We start from the raw sequence: 17,318 nt of genomic DNA on the forward strand, positions 1-17,318 counted from the left end.
GGGAGCCTGACTCGGGGCTCAATCCCAGGACCCTGGGATCATGACCTGAACCGAAGGCAGATGCTTAACCAACTGAGCCACCCAGGCACCCCTCACTTCCTATTTTTCAAATGGGCTCTTTGACACTGGCCTGGAAGAGTAACCCATCCCCTTGCTTTGCCTTTCCCGTTCTGATTTCTAGAGTCTTAGTGAAATGTTTTTCCTCCTTTACCCACAGTTCTCAAGGCAGAGTTCCTGGAGATGAGAGTTGAGGCCTCTGGTATGTAGTCTCCACTCCTGATTACAGAACCTTGTAACACGTAAGCCTTTATGGGATCTGAGATTTTGAGGACTAAAATATCTTGTGGTTCCAGAGGGTAGGAACACCCTCAATGTCTCAGTTCATTAACCTATAATTATGTGACCCTTAAACTTACTGCCTTCCAATTCTGAGGTTCCCTGTGTTTTTAAGTTTCCTTCCTCTTTCCTTTCTTTCTCCCTCTACCAAATTACAGTGTAGTTTTACAAGTTGCCTTTGGATAAAGTTCATTAGGAATCCTAGACTGTGACATTTGTGGCAAGTACGTTTCGTTCTCTTAGCCTCAAATTCCCAATTTGTAAAATTAAAAGTTTGGAACCCTCTAACTCTGACACCCTTTGGGTCTATAAGAAAATCAGTAACCTCGCTTTTGGTATTATAGCAAGTACCATGAGTCCACTTCAGTATCATGTAGGGACTTCACACCTTCAGACCAAATCACTATTCAAGTCTTACCTCCCCCCACCCGAACCTTTATCCTTAGTCCTTTATATTTGTTTAATGCAAAGTACTTTCACGTCCATTATTTCATTTGATCCATATCATATGCCAGAATAAGGAGGATAATATGTATTTTAACTTAGCAATAAAGGAACTGAGGTTCAGAGGGGATAAGTTAACTTGTTAAGGTCACAGGAGCCACAAAGATCATACAATTTTTTTTTCTCTACCTAGGAGTTATAATTGTTTGTCTATCAGATTGCTGGCAAGCCTAGGTCTGACATGAACCAATATACACATAAATGAGATCTGGGTATCTGGAGGAAAGCTCTCCATTTGTTCCCCAGCTTTCCTTTACTTCCTATCACTGCCAGTCCTCAGAGGTCCATGGGTCGGTAAGCTTTTCCTTATCATCCCTCATGGAAGTGAAGTCCCAGAAAAGAAATTTGTAGTCAGTATAGGGCCATAAAGGCAGTGGCTACATTGTAGGTAGATAGTCTCAAAGGTATCAGGCTTCATCTTCTATAGACTTTTGGGGGATTAGAGTTGAAGTCAAATGCACAGTTTCCAGCCCTGATTATAGCACCATCTTAGGCCTGTTTCATGGCATCTGAGTCATAAGGGCCTTTTCCTAGCCAGCTTCTGTTGCTCAGAAGATTAGCTACCAGTTATCTGATTAGCTATCTACCAAGAGAGGCCTCACTTCTCAATGGCTGATAAGTACTTGACCAGTCTTAGCTAATTACCTACTCTCTTCTTTCCTTTTCAGGTTTTAAAATCCTTGGCCTCAGGGGACCCTTCACAGGTTCTGGAAGGGTCTTCTTCAAACTCTTCTGTGCTGAGTCATTTTGTGCTGAAGAGAGCAGCTCCTTCCTGGCCCTGCACCTTCAGGCTCTAGGATGCTATAAAATAAGGGGTACATGTCTTAGACACAGGTTTATTTCTCTTATGTATTCTGTCTTCATTCCCTCAGAAGGTCTATGTTGAGCTCCTATAGGATTGTGAATGGCTGAACTCCCTCAAGCCAGACTGCAGAAACCAAGCTGTTTACTGACCTGAGTCGAAGAAAGGAGCTTAGTTTTCAACTCTCCTCTGATTTTCCTGTCTCCTCAAAAGACCATCAGACTCTGAAATATTTGGGAGTAAAGACTGATCTCAGAGGTCTTACCCTGAAGTAAAAGCTACTTGAGTTGGAGCCATTGTTTACCTTGGAAGTAGAAGAGTAGGAATGTTTGCCAAACATTGGAGAATCTTAACATTGTCTCTTACTGAGGATAATGACCCTGGTACCAGGTTGGAGCTCTGGCACTGCAGTATATTGCCAAGAACCTGTCTGCTCCTATTGGGCCAGACAGCATGGGTGATACCAACCACAACTTCATGTGAACTCAGGACGGCGGCCTTTCTGTTTTTGCATACAACCACTTAGGACAAATCTGCAAGGAATATTTTGCATGTTGAAGCCTAGGTCTGTTTGAATTATTTTTCCTCCTATTTTTTTTCCTGACAGCTTCATTTCTAAACAATCAAGAATGAAAACAGTTCTTTAAAAAAGGCAGACTGTATTTGTCCTGCAGAAGTTCCATTTTTGGGTCAAATACTGGGAAAAAATGTTAAGATGGATTGAGGCCAGGCAGCTGGCACTGTTGCTTCATGTTTGCCTTCTGCAGATAAGCTCCTTTATCTCCTCCAAGAAACAACTCCTAACCCAGTGTCCCTCAATTCAGAAACTCCATGAAGCTTCTGAAATGGTATGCAGAATTCCATGACAATGTGCCTTTTCTGGGGAGATGGTCCATGACATTCTACTGAATTTCAAATGGGCCTGTGACCCAATAAAGGTTAAGAACCACAGCACTTGAGATAAAAGACTCTTTACAACCCATAAAGTATTTGATTGGAAGGGCCTTCCAAAATTATTTAGTCTAACTGCCTACTTTACTATTGGAGAAACTGAGGCAAGTTATCAGCCATGCCTAAACAAGTTCATAGGTCCTTGGCCTCCTGTACAAGTTTCTTTCCATTATACACTTGTCTAACAAGGGGCCTTATGATGGGTGGCTTTAGTGGTCATCATTTTGAGTGTTTGGCTTTTACCCTCTTTCTTGAGCCTCCCATATTTATCATCAGGTGGAAACTTTCATACATAATGTCCTGGTGCTCCATTTGCCATCTTAGTCATTGGAAAGGAACTAAAACACAACTGGTATAGGGACTTAGAAATCTGAGTAGACATTTCTGATTCTTGTTTATTGATGGGAAGCTGCTGGAGAAAGTGTCACTGCTTGTGTTCCCATGCTCTCTGGGCCATAACCTGTCTTTAGGGTCTGTGTAATTATAACATGGCCAAGTGTGAGAAAAAGGACCTTCCTACTTGGACCCTTCTAGCAAGACCCTGACTATGGAACTGAGAGAGAAGCATAGACATGGGTGGAGGAAGGAGAAGGAGAGGAGAAAGGAGACGGAGATGGAGGAAGGGGAAGAGAGAGAGAATACACCCATGCCCTAACCAACTCTGAGATGCCTTTTAAACAGTGCTACTGAAAGATGATACCCACATTCAAGACTGAACTCAACATGACCCATTGGTGAATTAGTTGACATGTAGGCCTTTGTGGAAGTAATTGAGTGGAAACTTGATACTATTCCCAATAAAGACATGCCTAGATGACCACATAAAACTCTCTCAGCTCTAGTCAGTCTCAAAGGCCAAGTTAATGAGAACCAGGAGCAAGAGAGCCAAGTGACCACCATTCTACCTGAAGCTCACCCGCAAAGGAAGTTGCTGTGAGACTGCTGGCCTCACCCAGGAAGTGCTTGTTGAGCCCTGTTCTCAGAGCTGTGGCCTCTCTGCTTGCTCTGCCCCATTAGATAACTAATTAAAGCAAGTAAGTGTATAGATTTTGGCCAGAGAAGCCATAGCCAATGGGGCCTAAGTACATTTGAAGATGGTAGGGACATCATTTCACTCTTGTTTTCTTGGGGGAGGAGATCCCATAATCACCACTACAAATATTGAAAGATTATTGAGAATCAGAGAAAGCCACTGCAGTCCGAGTTGAATAGATGTCCCAGAAATGTGACCATGAGATTGCTGTGTGTTTTATGGGACATGGATCAAGATCCTGGCCTAGAAAGTTGAGACCACCAGTCTGGCTGGAGACCAGGAAGCAGTAGCTGGATAGCTCTGCTCCTGCCCTGGGCTATACGCAAGGAATGCCCAAAAATGAACCTCAGTGCCTCCCTGTTTTGCACTCTAATTTAAAGAGCAAAAGTTTCTGTGGTGAGGCACACTGTCATGGAATGAGACTGGCTTGGCCCAGGCTTGTTGGGTGGATGGTCATTCAGAAGAGGCTATGGGAATGGGGTGATAATTGAAGAGTGACAACTATAGGAAAATATCTGCGTACCTTGGCCAGCAGATTAGAGAAACTGGCAATGGATGAACCATAAATCTTGAACTGACAGTGGTAACATTTATTAAGCACCTCAGTTCTAAGTGCTTCATATACGTAATCTCTTTTGTCCTTACAACAATCATGCAGGTAGATGCTATTCCCTCATTTTACAGATGAAAGAATTATGGTCCCGGAGGATAAAGTCACTGGCTCAAGGTCTCACAGAAAGTAAATAACAGGACTGTGATTCGAATCCAGGCCTCTCTGACTCTGTACCCCATGCTGTTTTCTCTTTGCTGCACAGAGTCTACATTACTGAAAATGGATGACTCTGTTTCTGCCTAATAAAATATTTAAAAATCAAGCATTTGAAGGGAAGTAGGGGATGAAGGTTTAGTTTACAGGGAAACAAAAACTGGACTGGAAGAGATTTGTGAGTTGGGCTGTCTCCTCACCTTCCATATACCCATTTGGTAATGTTTTAAAAAGGATCATTCAATTTTACTTCATGAAATGAAGGATTTATTTTTTAGATGGTAGTTACTAAGTCTTTGGCTTAGCTGTTTTTCAAAGAAAAAAGGGTCCTTGTATGTGTCTATGTATTTTACCAAGGTTGTAGCATGTGTATTTTCAGTCCAAGAGACTGAAGACATCCACACATACAGTTTGAGAAGGAAAAAAGGTATTGGTGCCTCTCTGGTACTTAATGCCTTGGGGTCAAATCTTCACAAGGTTTTTTGTGGTGATAACAAAAGTTAAGAGATGATTTAGAATAAGAAGTATTATTGAAGTTTTTGCTTAAAAAAAGGTGGGAAGGTTGTCCAGCCACAGGGTGGGGGTGTGAAACTCAGCATCCAACTTTAGTAATAAAACAACATCATAATGAAATACTCTAGTATTTCTAAAATAATTGGTTTTCAAGGGGAAGTATCCTTCCCTTTTCTAGAAGTTCCTTGATTATGTAACAGCTAGAATATAAAGTAGTGGAGGAAGATGTATCTCTGTGACCAGAAAAAAAAATGCTTTCAAAAGAAGGTAGATCAATGATAGTAGTTTTAAAGTAGCTGCAAGCAAGTGGACTTGACACACTGCAAGCTCCAAAAGCTTCAGGAGCATTTAAAAATTGTGGAGAGAAGCAAGATACCTTGAAGAGATGCTTTTGATGAAGAAAAGCCTTCATTTTCACTGGGAAAAGAAGTACTTGATACCAAGAACATTAATAGATGTTAGAAAGACTGGCTATGGGAAATATATATGTGACATCAGACAAAAGAAAGAGATCCTGGGGCCCATTCATGTGACTTTCATTAAAATATGCAGACTGTCGGGTATTGATGGCGTCCATCTGCAGTTTTTTTTAATTTTATTTAAATTCAAGTTAGTTAGCATATAGTATATTATACGTTTCAGAGGTAGAATTTAGTGATTTATCAGTTGCATATATCCAGCTGCAGTTTTTTCATGGAAACAATCTTTAAGCATATTAGACATGATGATGGAGGCGCCATGCACCTCTCATGTCATCTTTTGCAGTTCTAAGGAAACCCAGGCCAGAATCTTTTTTATAACCAGGACTCTCAATCTATAGTCTACTTTGCATTAAACCCTTGTCATTTCCTCAGCCCTCACAACATCACTGCATGATGGGTAATAGCCCCATTTTACAGATAAGGAAAGTCTCATCTGGGAGATGAGAAGTGATTTTGCTCAAGGGTTAATAAAAATTTAGGACTGGAAGCTACAGAGGCCTTACTGTTTCTAATACATCACACTACCCCCTTAGTAGTAAAGGAATCCTGATGGTAAATAGAGAAGATGCTTAGAAATGAGACCGTTGGAAACAATATCTACAAGTCTTGCTGATCCAAATGTGGTCCATCATCCCCCTTAGCATCATCATTACCTGGGAGCTTGTTAGAAGCAGATTCTTGAGCACCACCACAGACATTTGTAATCAGAACCTTTATTTTAATAAGATCTCTATATTTCTGTGCACATTAAAGTCTGATAAACACTGATATAAGGCATTTGAAACAAAAAAGCAGGTTGAGCAAGGAGACCTTTTCGTGAGGCAAAGACCAAAAATGGTGGATAAGGCCAATATGGTTGTTGGGAGTGTTTACAAAGATTGTGTCCATAGCTGACTGCTTCTTAGAGTGATTTGTACATGGCCTTGTATTTTGATAGCATGTCAGTGAAGTTTCTCCACTTCAGAGAATAGTGAAATGAGCCTAGGGAAAAAGACTGAAAATTACTTGATTTTCAAATCTTTGCCCACTAAAAGCAGTGGAAGGGTGACATGCGGCAGTGGAAAGAACTCCTTTCAGAAGCCCTGGGGGTTCTAGATTTGCCTATGTCACTGACTCTCTTTAATGCTCAGCAAGTACCTCCCTCTCTCTAGGTCTCAAATTGTCTTTATTTTTTTTAAATTTAAATTCAGTTAGCCAACATAGATTGTATCATTTGTTTTTGATGTAGAGTTCAATGGTTCATTAGTTGCATATAATACCCAGAGCTCATCACATCACGTGCCCTCCTTAATGCCCATCATCCAGTTACTCCATCCCCCCCACTCCCTTCTGTAACCCTCAGTTTGTTTCCCGGAGTCAAGAGTCTCTCATGGTTTGTCTCCCTCTCTGATTTCTTCCTGTTCAGTTTTCCCTCCCTTCCTGTATTATCCTCTGTGCTATTTCTTATATCCCACATTGAGTGTCTTTAAACAGGATAGTCTCAAAGTTCCTTTTAAGTTTTGGTGTTCTGTTATTCTCAGCTGTGGGTTTTGCTACAGATTACATTTAATTAAAACGTGGACAAATCTATAGGTTGTTGTCTGGCCCTAACTTAGCATCCTCAGTTCACATAAGAAGGGGTATTCTGGGAGGAAATCTCAGTCATTACAAAATAACATTAATGGGAACTGCCAGGAACTGAAAGGGGCATGACTAGTTAACCAGCTTGAAATTGGCTAGGAAAATTTTAAATTTGAAAACTTGGAAATTTGAGAATCAAATGCTTCAAACCACATACTTGGGATTCAACTCCTATATCCTAAATAGAGCTTACTTTGCATGATTTAATAAAACAAACTGCTCTGACTTGGGCTTTTAGGGGATAGTTTATTGGGGGTAGGCAGGGCATATAAAAAGGAGAGAACTTCCATTTATCCCCCATCTGCTGCTCATCTCTCCAGGTGATTCTGATGCCTATTAGCTGAAGACAACTAGCTATAATATAACCTCTTAAAATGGAAAAAACAGACCCAGAGAGGAGAAGGGACTTGTCTAAGGCCACATGCCAGAGACAATGGCAGAAAACAGGCGATCATAGTTCAACTCTCCTTTCTTTGGGTGACTAGTTTACCCAAATCATATCTGCTTCTAGCAGCAGAACACACACTGGGGAGGACTAATAGACCCTATACCTGGGTATTTTGTCCCCATCACATGTTTACAGTTGTTGCTTCAGTCAAACCTCACACAGCCATATCATCTAGGTAGAGCAGAGATGATTACTCTCATTTTATTGAGGCTGAGAGACGTGACACAACGTGACTAAGGACATGCAAGTAGTAAATAAACTTGGACCTAGGTTTTCTGATTTCATCAAGACGTTTTGCCCCATTTGACAGATGTACAAATTGAGGCTCAGAGCATTGTATTAGTTTTCTGTTGCTGCTGTAACAAATGACTACAAATTGAGCAGCTTATAACAACATCCATTTATTCTCTCACAGTTTCTGTAGGTCACAAGTTCAGCATAGTGTGGCTGGATTCTCTTCTTAGGGTATCACTGAACTAAAATCAAGATAACAGCTGGGGTTGTGGTTGTCATTTGGGGCTCAGAATCTTCTTCCAAGCTCACTGATTATTGGCAGAATTCAGTTCCTTGTTGTTACATAACTGAGGTCATCAATTTTTTGGACATGTGCCCATCTCCATAGTCAAGCTAACAATGGCATGTCAAATCCTTCTGCTTCCCCTTTTGCATCTCTCTGACTTCCTCTTTTACCTCTGCTGTTAAGGGCTTAAATCTTTTATTGGAGTGATTTCATTGGGCCCACACAGATAATTCAGGATAGTCTCCCTATTTTAAAGTCAGTAGGACAATCACATTTCAGCATCTCTTTTACCATATAATTACAGTTCTAAAGATTAAGACATAAAATATTATTGGGGGTCATAATGTTGCTTAACATTGAAGCAGCTACCTACAGAAGCTCTGCCTTTCACTATAAAGACACATGGTTGTCAAGATCTTTATCCTGGGGAAGAAAAAAATTACCATTTGCATCCCACTTAGATGAGCAGTTTGAAACTCTGATGCTGTTCAACTTCTCCCATCTCTCAGATTCACTCAGACACAATTGGGCAACACATCACAGAATGTGGTAGCTGGAGTGCAAGGGGGGCTCTTTGGAAGCTGATGGTGTTCCTAGACGGCACCTTGATGCTGGTGAACAATTCTTTAACTAGTCTCATTCTGTCTAGGACAGGGGGAAGCAGCTTCCCCAAAGGCCCAAATGAGATATGTACTTCCCATATAACTTGACCAGAAGGGCTAACGCTTACATAGCATACACCGTATGCCAAATATGTCTTTATGTGCTTTTAAATGCATTTATTGAATTTGTCCTGATATTTCTATGAGATAAGTAGTGGTAATAACTCCGTTTTATAGATGAGAAAACTAAGGCACAGAATGGTTATGCCATTTGTCCAAGTTCTCAGAGCCAGGAAATGGTGAATTCCTCTGTGGCTAATCAGACAGAGAAAATTCTCCTAGAGGAGACATCGAGGCCAAATTCATTTAAAAGTCCCTTGCACTTTTGATTCTCTAAGCTTACCCTCAGGGTCCTGGAATTCTGGGAACCCAAGTGAGCACAGCTGAACTTTCTGAAAGAGTATGTTAAATTTAGACTTAGTGGGTTTTACGGAGCCAATGGATTACAAAGTGAAGGTTCCCAATCTTTTCTCAGAGGCTGGAGGAAAAGGAGACTGTCAGTCCATGTGAATGAGGTCAAGATGGGTTGGCCCAAGGAATGTTCTCTCCGGAGTAGAATTTCCACTTGGTGCCTCCACGTGAGATAGATCTCCCTGTTTTGGTGGATGTTGAAGTTGTACTACTTTCTGTGACTCTCTGTGAAGCCTATTTCATGAAGGCCCAAGCCCTCAGAATGCCCAAAAAGAGGTACCTAAAATTAAGCCTGCAAAAGAGGGCTTTCCTGGTCCTGGAGAACAAAACTAGGCAGTGGTCTTCTCTATACTGGCCCTTTCCCAGCCCTTGGCAAGCCTGTGGGAACTGAGTTTACACAAGTGTCGTCACACCTGGATTTACTCCTCTGGCTTCTGCTTCCTTAGCTACTCCCATCTAGGTCCCATGATGCTACCAACCTATTGTATTTCCCAGACCCATTAAGATATGAGGTAGGTGGGGTATGAACAACCTCAGTCCGAACTTGCTCACCTTTTCTCCAACCCTACTATCATCCTGCAGGACTCAGAATTCTGTCTCCCTTATTGAGCTAAGATCTACAAGGACTCAATAAAGACTGATTTCCTCTGTTGCTCCCTGTGTCTTCTTTGCTAGCCATTGCAGATCAGATCTTGGCCTCTAATTCCTGTGGAAAGAATTTAAAATACTATTATCTATATTCATGCCTCAATCACCATGGGCAAGTTATTTCACCCTAGTAACTGTGGTTGGCCCTTAAGGAATGCTCAATTAATATTAACCATAGTCATAAAAATAGTAACCAGAAGTAGTCGTAGAAGAAGTGGTGGTGGTGGTGGTGGTGGTGGTGGTGGTGGTGGTGGTAACAGCAGCTGCCTCAGTTGCTATCCAGGAATAGAATCTTTCCTATACCCATTCAGAGCTGGTGGATCATGCTCTGTCATTCAAGATCTTCCCAAATGTTATCTGCCACTGGATTCTTAGATTCTTCAATGAGTGTAACCTGTTTGGTTGGAAACTATTATCTCCTTGTAACTAGCCATCCTGACCCCTACTAACCTATCTATGTTATTCCCATAACTGGCTCGGCTCCTCCCATACTTGTTCTCTCATACAGAAGTTTCATGCCAAAAAGAGTCCCAACTACTCTGCCCTGTGCAGTTGCCAACAGTCAGATCTGGAGGATTTCTATGCCTTGAGGTCTGATTGGTGCTTTTTCTTCCTATGACAATTAAGCTCCTGGTGATGTGGCTGAGGTACCTCCATCTTTTGAGAACCCCTTGGGATATTTTGGAGAGCAGCTATCTTCCCACTTTCCCTTATTTTCTCTTACTCTCCCTCCTACATTGTTTAATCCTACTGTCATTAAAATTGTGCTTATGGTACTTCCACAAAATCACTCAGTGAAAGGGTGGACAAGTCCTACAGGTAAGATAGAAAGAAGCCCTATCCTGCCACTGGATGATTTCACACTTAATTGTAAATTAATCCTGGGCTCTTGGCTGTCCAGGTGTATTTATGTCCAGAAAAATATCACATTATTTTCACTGTAATGAATAAGACATCACAAATTTGTTAGGAAATGGGTCTAAAGAGTTTTTAAATAAACTTAAAGAGCTTTGGGAAAGAAGCAGAGTCAGCCAAGTAGCCAGGCCAATCCTACTGTGACAAAGGGAGAAAAGGACTCAGCCCTGACCACAAATATATAGGTTATGAGAATCCGATCCAGAACCTTTATATAATTTGTGCCTCTAGAATTCAGGTCATTGGGAGTTGAGACAAGGCCCACAGTGGAGTTAGGGGTCCCCTGAGACTAAGGAAAGGAAATAAACATTGTGCCAAGCGTGAAGTGGGAGAGGCCTGAATCCTTGCGTCTTTCTAGGGGATCTGGCTAAGTGTTAGGGTGGTAACTGGGTGAAAAAAGAGTACTACCACCTGGCAGGCACATCACATACACTGTATGTACATTATCTCATTTAAGCCTCTCCAATACTTAATTTTAGTCCCATTTTACAGATCAAGAGACTGAGATCCAGAAAAATCATTACTTGCTCAAAATCACATAGAGATTAAATGGAGTCCTTAGCTTATAAAAATACGGCATATTTTCGTTATTGAAAACTTTTTTAACACTGAAGGTCCCCAAACTCAGTTGAACTGCCATCTGTAAAAGAAACTTCTCATTATGGTGCTGCAAGAGGTGGGGCATGGGGTAAGTAATAAATATACATCCAGTGCCTGAAGCAAGTTGGGGATAGGGAAGCACAGGACTACCTCTAGTTTATTTTTTATTTTTTTAAATATGTTATTTATATGAGAGAGAGAGAGAGAGAATCTGGAGCAGACTCCCCACTGAGCAAGGAGCCTGATGTGGGGCTCAATCCCAGGACCCTGGAATCATGACCTGAGCCAAAGGCAAACACCAACAGACTGAGCCATCCAGGTGCCCTACGGCTACCTCTAGTTTATATGGAGGCTTTGTGTGAATTAGAAAAAAACACCCATTGCTCAAGACACATTACAGCCATCTGCCAGAAAAATTTAGTAAGTAGTCAAATCTCTGATTGAAAGGTGAGAGGCACCCCATTAAAATGTGGCCATCACAACTACATTCTGTGGCCCTGGGAAGGTGCCCAGAAGTGCAAAGGAGGTTAAATAATCATGGAACTAACTGAGGCATTAATGAGTGTGCCTCAGATCAATCTAAGGACTTGAAGATTATTCTACATATCAAGGCCTGCATGGTTCTAAGGGAAAAGGAATTATGGAAGCTAAGTTAGAGGGAAAGAAGAGCTTTGAACTTATAGAATTAACTTATATTTTTGAAGCCCTGAAAGCTTTACATTGGTGACTAAGAGAAAGAATTACTCAATGGAAGTGTAAAGGCCATCTGCTAGGCTGTTACACAACACATCTCATTTATTTCTCATAATAGGTCTAGGAGAGACAGTGCTATCCTAATTCGAGATATGTAGAAACTGAAGCTCTACAATTTTTTTCCAAGTCTTTTTTTTTTAACTCCAATATAGTTAACATACAGTGTGATATTAGTTTCAGGTGTATGATACAGTAGGTCAACAATTCCATACATCACCCAGTAGTCATCACAACAAGTATACTCCTTACCATCTGCCCCCCCCCCCCCCCGGTAATCATCAGTTTGTTCGCTATAGTTAAGAGTTCTTTCTTGGTTTCTCTCTCTCTCTCTCTCCCTTACTTTTTACCTTTGCTCATTTATTTCGTTTCTTAAATTCCACATATGAGTGAAATCATGGTAGTTGTTTTCTCTGACTGACGTATTTCACCTAGCACAATACTCTCTACCTCCATCAACGTCATTGCAAATAGCAAGATTTCATTTCTTTTCCTGGCTAATATTCCATTGTGAATATATACCATTTCTTCTTTTTTAATTTAAATTCAGTTAATTAGCATATAGTGTAATATTCGTTTCAGAGGTAGAGTTTAGTGATTCATCAGTTGCATATAACACCCAGTGCTCATTACATGAAGTGCCTTCCTTAATGCCCATCACCCAGTTACCCCATCCTGCCACCCACCTCCCCTCCAGCAACCCTCACTTTATTTCTTATAGTTAAGTCTCTTATGCTTTGTCTCCCTCTCTGATTTTGTCTTCTTTTCTTTTCCTTCCCTTTCCCAATGTTCATCTGCTTTGTTTTTTAAATTCCACATGTAAATGAAATCATATGATATTTGTCTTTCTCTAATGGACTTATTTTGCTTAGCATAATGCCCTCTAGTTCCATCCATGTTGTTGCAAATGACAAGATTTCATTCTTCTTCATGGCTATAAACATTGGGTTATATGTGCACATTTGAATTACTATGTTTGTATCTTTTGTATAAATACCTAGTAGAGCATTTGCTGAGTTGTAGGGTATTTCTATTTTTAACTATTTGAGAAACCTCCATAGTTTTTTCCCAAAATGGCTGTATCAGTTTCCATTCCGACCAACAGTGTAAGAGGTTTCACCTTTCCCACATCCTCACCAACATCTGTTGCTTCCTGGGTTGTTAATTTTAGCCATTCTGACTGGTGTGAGGTGGTATTGTGGTTTTGATTTGTATTTCCTGATGGCTAGTGATGTTGAGCATTTCTTCATGTGTCTCTTGGCCATGTGTGTGTCTTCTTTGGAGAAATGTCTGTTCATGTCCTCTTCCCATTTCTTGACTGGATTTTTTGTTTTTTTGGGTATTGAGTTTGAAAAGTTCTTTATAGATCTTGGATATAGCCCTTTTTCTGATAAGACATTTGCAAATATCTTCTCCCATTCTGTAAGTTGTCCTTTAGTTTTGTCAACTGTTTCCTTTGCTGTGCAAAAGCTTTTTATCTTGGGGCGCCTGGGTGGCTCAGTCCTTAAGTGTCTGTCTTCGGCTCAAGTCATGATCCCATGGTCCTGGGATAGAGCCCCACATCAGGCTCCCTGCCCAGGGGGAAGCCTGCTTCTCCTGCTCCCACTCCCCCAGCTTGTGTTCCCTCTCTCATTCTCTCTCTCTCTCTCTGTGTGTGTCGAATAAATAAATAAAATCTTTTTTTAAAAAAGCTTTTTATCTTGATGAAGTCCCAATATTTCACTTTTGCTTTTGTTTCCCTTGCCTTCAAGATATGTCTAGCAAGAAGTTGCTGCAGCCAAGGTTAAAGAGGTTGCTGCTTGTGTTCTCCTCTGGGATTTTGATGGATTCCTGTCTCACATCTAGGTCTTTCATCCATTTTGAGTTTATTTTTGTGTATGGTGTAAAAAAGTGGTCTAGTTTCATTCTTCTGCATGTGGCTATCCCATTTTCCCAACACCATTTGTTAAAAAGACTGTCTTTTTCCATCGAATATCCCTTCCTGCTTTGTCAAACATTAGTTGGCCATAGAGTCGAGGGTCCATTTATGGGCTCTCTATTCTGTTCCATTGATCTATGTGTCTGTTTTTGGACTAATACCATAGTGTCTTCATGAACACAGCATAGCTTGAAGTCCAGAATTGTGATGCCACCAGCTTTGGCTTTCTTTTTCAACATCCCTTTGGCTATTTAGGGTCTTTTCTGATTCCATACAAATTTTAGAATTATTTGTTCCAGCTCTGTGAAAAATGTCAATAGTATTTTGATAGGGATTGCACTGAATGTGTAGATTGCTTTGGATAGCATAGATATTTTAACAATATTTGTTCTTCCAATCTGTGAGCATGGAATGTTTTGCCATTTCTTTGTGTCTTCCTCAATTTCTGTCATAAGTGTTCTATAGTTTTCAGAGTACAGATCCTTTACCTGTTTAGTTATGTTTCTTCCTAGGTATCTTATGGGTTTTGGTGCAATTGTAAATGGGATCGATTCCCTGATTTCTCTTTCTTCTGCCTCATTGCTAGTGTATAGAAATTCATCTGAGTTCTGTGCATTGATTTCATATCCTGCCACCTTGCTGAATTTCTGTATGAGTTCTACAATTTTTTGGTGGAGTTTTTTGGATTTTCAACATAAGAGTATCATGTCATCTGTGAAAAGTGAAAGTTTGATTTATTTTTTACTAATTTGGATGCCTTTTATTTTTGTTGTCTGATTGCTGAGGCTAGGACTTCCAGTACTATGTTGAACAACAGTCGTGAGAGTGGACATTCCTGATATACTCCTGACCTTAGGGAGAAAGATCTCGGTTTTTCCCCATTGAAGATGATATTTGCTGTGGGTTTTTCCTGTATGACTTTTACGATATTAAGGTATGTTCCCTATATCACTAAACTGCAGAGAGTTTTAATTAAGAAAGGATGCTATAGGGGGCACCTGGGTGGCCCAGTCAGTTAAGCATCTGCCTTTGGCTCAGGTCATGGTCCCCGCATCAGGCTCCCTACTCAGCGGGGAATCTGCTTCTCCCTCTCTCTCTTCCCCTCCCCCCATCATGTGCATGCTCTCTCTCTCTCTCTCTCTCTCAAATAAATAAATAAAATCTTTAAAAAAGAAAGAAAGGATTCATACTTTCTCAAATGCTTTTTCCGTATCTATTGAGAGGGTCATAAGGTTCTTGTCCTTTCTTTTATTAATGTGGTCTATCACACTGATTGATTTACAGATGTCGAACCACCCTTGCAGCCCAGGAATAAATCCCACTTGATCATGGTGAATAATCCTTTTAATGTACTGTTGGATCCTATTAGCTAGTATCGTGGTAAGAATTTTTGCATCCATGTTCATCAGGGATATTGGTCTGTAATTCTCCTTTTCTGTGGGGTCTGTGTCTGGTTTGGGGATCAAGCTGATGCTGGCCTCATAGAATGAGTTTGGAAGTTTTCCTTCCATTTCTATTTTGTCTTTAAACAGATTCAGAAGAATAGGTATTGATTCTTTATTTTTTAATTTTTTAAATGATTTTTTATTATATTATGTTAGTCACCATACAGTACATCCCCGGTTTCCCATGTAAAGCTCGATGATTCATTAGTTGCATATAACACCCAGTGCACCATGCAATACATGCCCTCCTTACTACCCATCACCAGTCTATCCCATTCCCCCACCCCCCTCCCCTCTGAGGCCCTCAGTTTGTTTCTCATGGTCCATAGTCTCTCATGTTTCATTCCCCCTTCTGATTACCCCCCTTTCTTTATCCCTTTCTTCCCCTACCGATCATCCTATTTCTTATGTTCCATAGATGAGAGAAATCATAGGATATTTGTCTTTCTCTGCTTGACTTATTTCACTTAGCATTACTTCCTCCAGTGCGGTCCATGTTGCAGCAAATGTTGAGAATTCGTTCTTTCTGATAGCTGAGTAATATTCCATTGTATATATGGACCACATCTTCTTAATCCAGTCATCTGTTGAAGGGCATCTTGGCTCCTTCCACAGTTTAGCTATTGTGGACAATGCTGCTATGAACATTGGGGTGCATATGGCCCTTCTCTTCACTACGTCTGTATCTTTGGGGTAAATCCCCAGTAGTGCAATGGCTGGATCATAGGGTAGCTCAATTTTTAACTTTTTAAGGGACCTCCACACTGTTTTCCAGAGTGACTGTACCAACTTGCATTCCCACCAACAATGTAGGAGGGATCCCCTTTCTCCACATCCTCTCCAACATTTGTTGTTTCTTGCCTTGTCTGTTTTTGCCATTCTAACTGGAATCAGGTGGTATCTCAGTGTGGTTTTTATATGAATTTCCCTGATGGCTAATGATTTTGAACACTTTTTCATGTGTCTGTTAGCCATTTGTATGTCTTCATTGGAAAAGTGTCTGTTCATATCTTCTGCCCATTTTTTATTTGTTTATTTGTTTCTCGTGTATTGAGTTTGAAAAGTTCTTTATAGATCTTGGATACCAGTCTTTTATCTGTAGTGTCATTTGCAAATATCTTCTCCCATTCTGTGGGCTGCCTCTTAGTTTTTTTGACTGTTTCCTTGGCTGTGCAGAAGCTTTTTATCTTGATGAAGTCCCATAAATTCATTTTATCTTTTGTTTGTCTTGCCTTTGGAGATGTGTCATGAAAAAGGTTGCTTTGGCCGAAGTTGTAGAGGTTGCTGCCTATGTTCTCCTCTACAATTTTGATGGATTCCTGTCTCACATCGAGGTCTTTCATCCATTTGGAGTTTATTTTTGTGTATGGTGTGAGAGATTAAAGCAGGAAAAAACATACAGTGGAAAAAAAGTCTCTTCAGTAAATGGTGCTTGGAAAATTGGACAGCTACATGCAGTAGGTATTGATTCTTCTTTATGTGTTTACTAGAATTCAGCTGGGAGGCCACCTGGCCTGGACTCTTGTTTGTTGGGAGATTTTTTATTACTGCTTCAATTTCCTTGTTGGTTATGGGTGTGCTCAGGTTTTCTATTTCTTCCTGTTTCAGTTTTCATAGTTTATATGTTTCTAGGAATGCATCCATTTCTTCAAGATTGCCTAATTAGTTGGCATATAATTGCTCATAATATACTCTTCAGTGTTAGTTGTGATCTCTCCTCTTTCATTTATGATCTTATTTATTTGGGTCCTTTCCCCTTTCTTTTTGATAAGTCTGGCTAGGGGTTTATCAATCTTATTAATTTTTTCAAAGAACCAACTTCAAGCTTCATTGATCTGTTCTACCATTCTTTTGATTTCTAGTCACTGATTTCTGCTCTTACCTTTATTATTTCCCTTCTCCTGCTGGATTTGGGCTTTATTTGTTGTTCTTTTTCCAGCTCTTTTAGATGTAAGGTTAGGTTGTGTATTGGAGGCTTTTCTTGCTTCTTGAGG

General features: G+C 40.5%; 1 protein-coding gene across 7 annotated transcripts in view; it reads left to right on the forward strand.

Annotated features, from left to right (window-relative positions):
* The window catches only part of OPHN1 (oligophrenin 1), a 521,428-nt gene extending 511,728 nt beyond the window's left edge, over positions 1 to 9,700 (forward strand). For all 7 annotated transcript variants that reach the window (XM_045795443.2, XM_045795441.2, XM_045795445.2 and 4 more), the window contains 2 exons: positions 218 to 259; positions 1,509 to 9,700. In XM_045795443.2, the coding sequence (XP_045651399.1) occupies positions 218 to 251 (34 nt within the window). In that variant the 3' untranslated portion in view covers positions 252 to 259; positions 1,509 to 9,700. The remainder of the gene's footprint in view (positions 1 to 217; positions 260 to 1,508) is intronic.
* Positions 9,701 to 17,318: the final 7,618 nt, after the last annotated feature.

This window comes from Ursus americanus, chromosome X (assembly GCF_024610735.1).
Source record: "Ursus americanus isolate L20-20 chromosome X, mUrsAme1.1.p, whole genome shotgun sequence".
NCBI lineage: Eukaryota > Metazoa > Chordata > Mammalia > Carnivora > Ursidae > Ursus > Ursus americanus.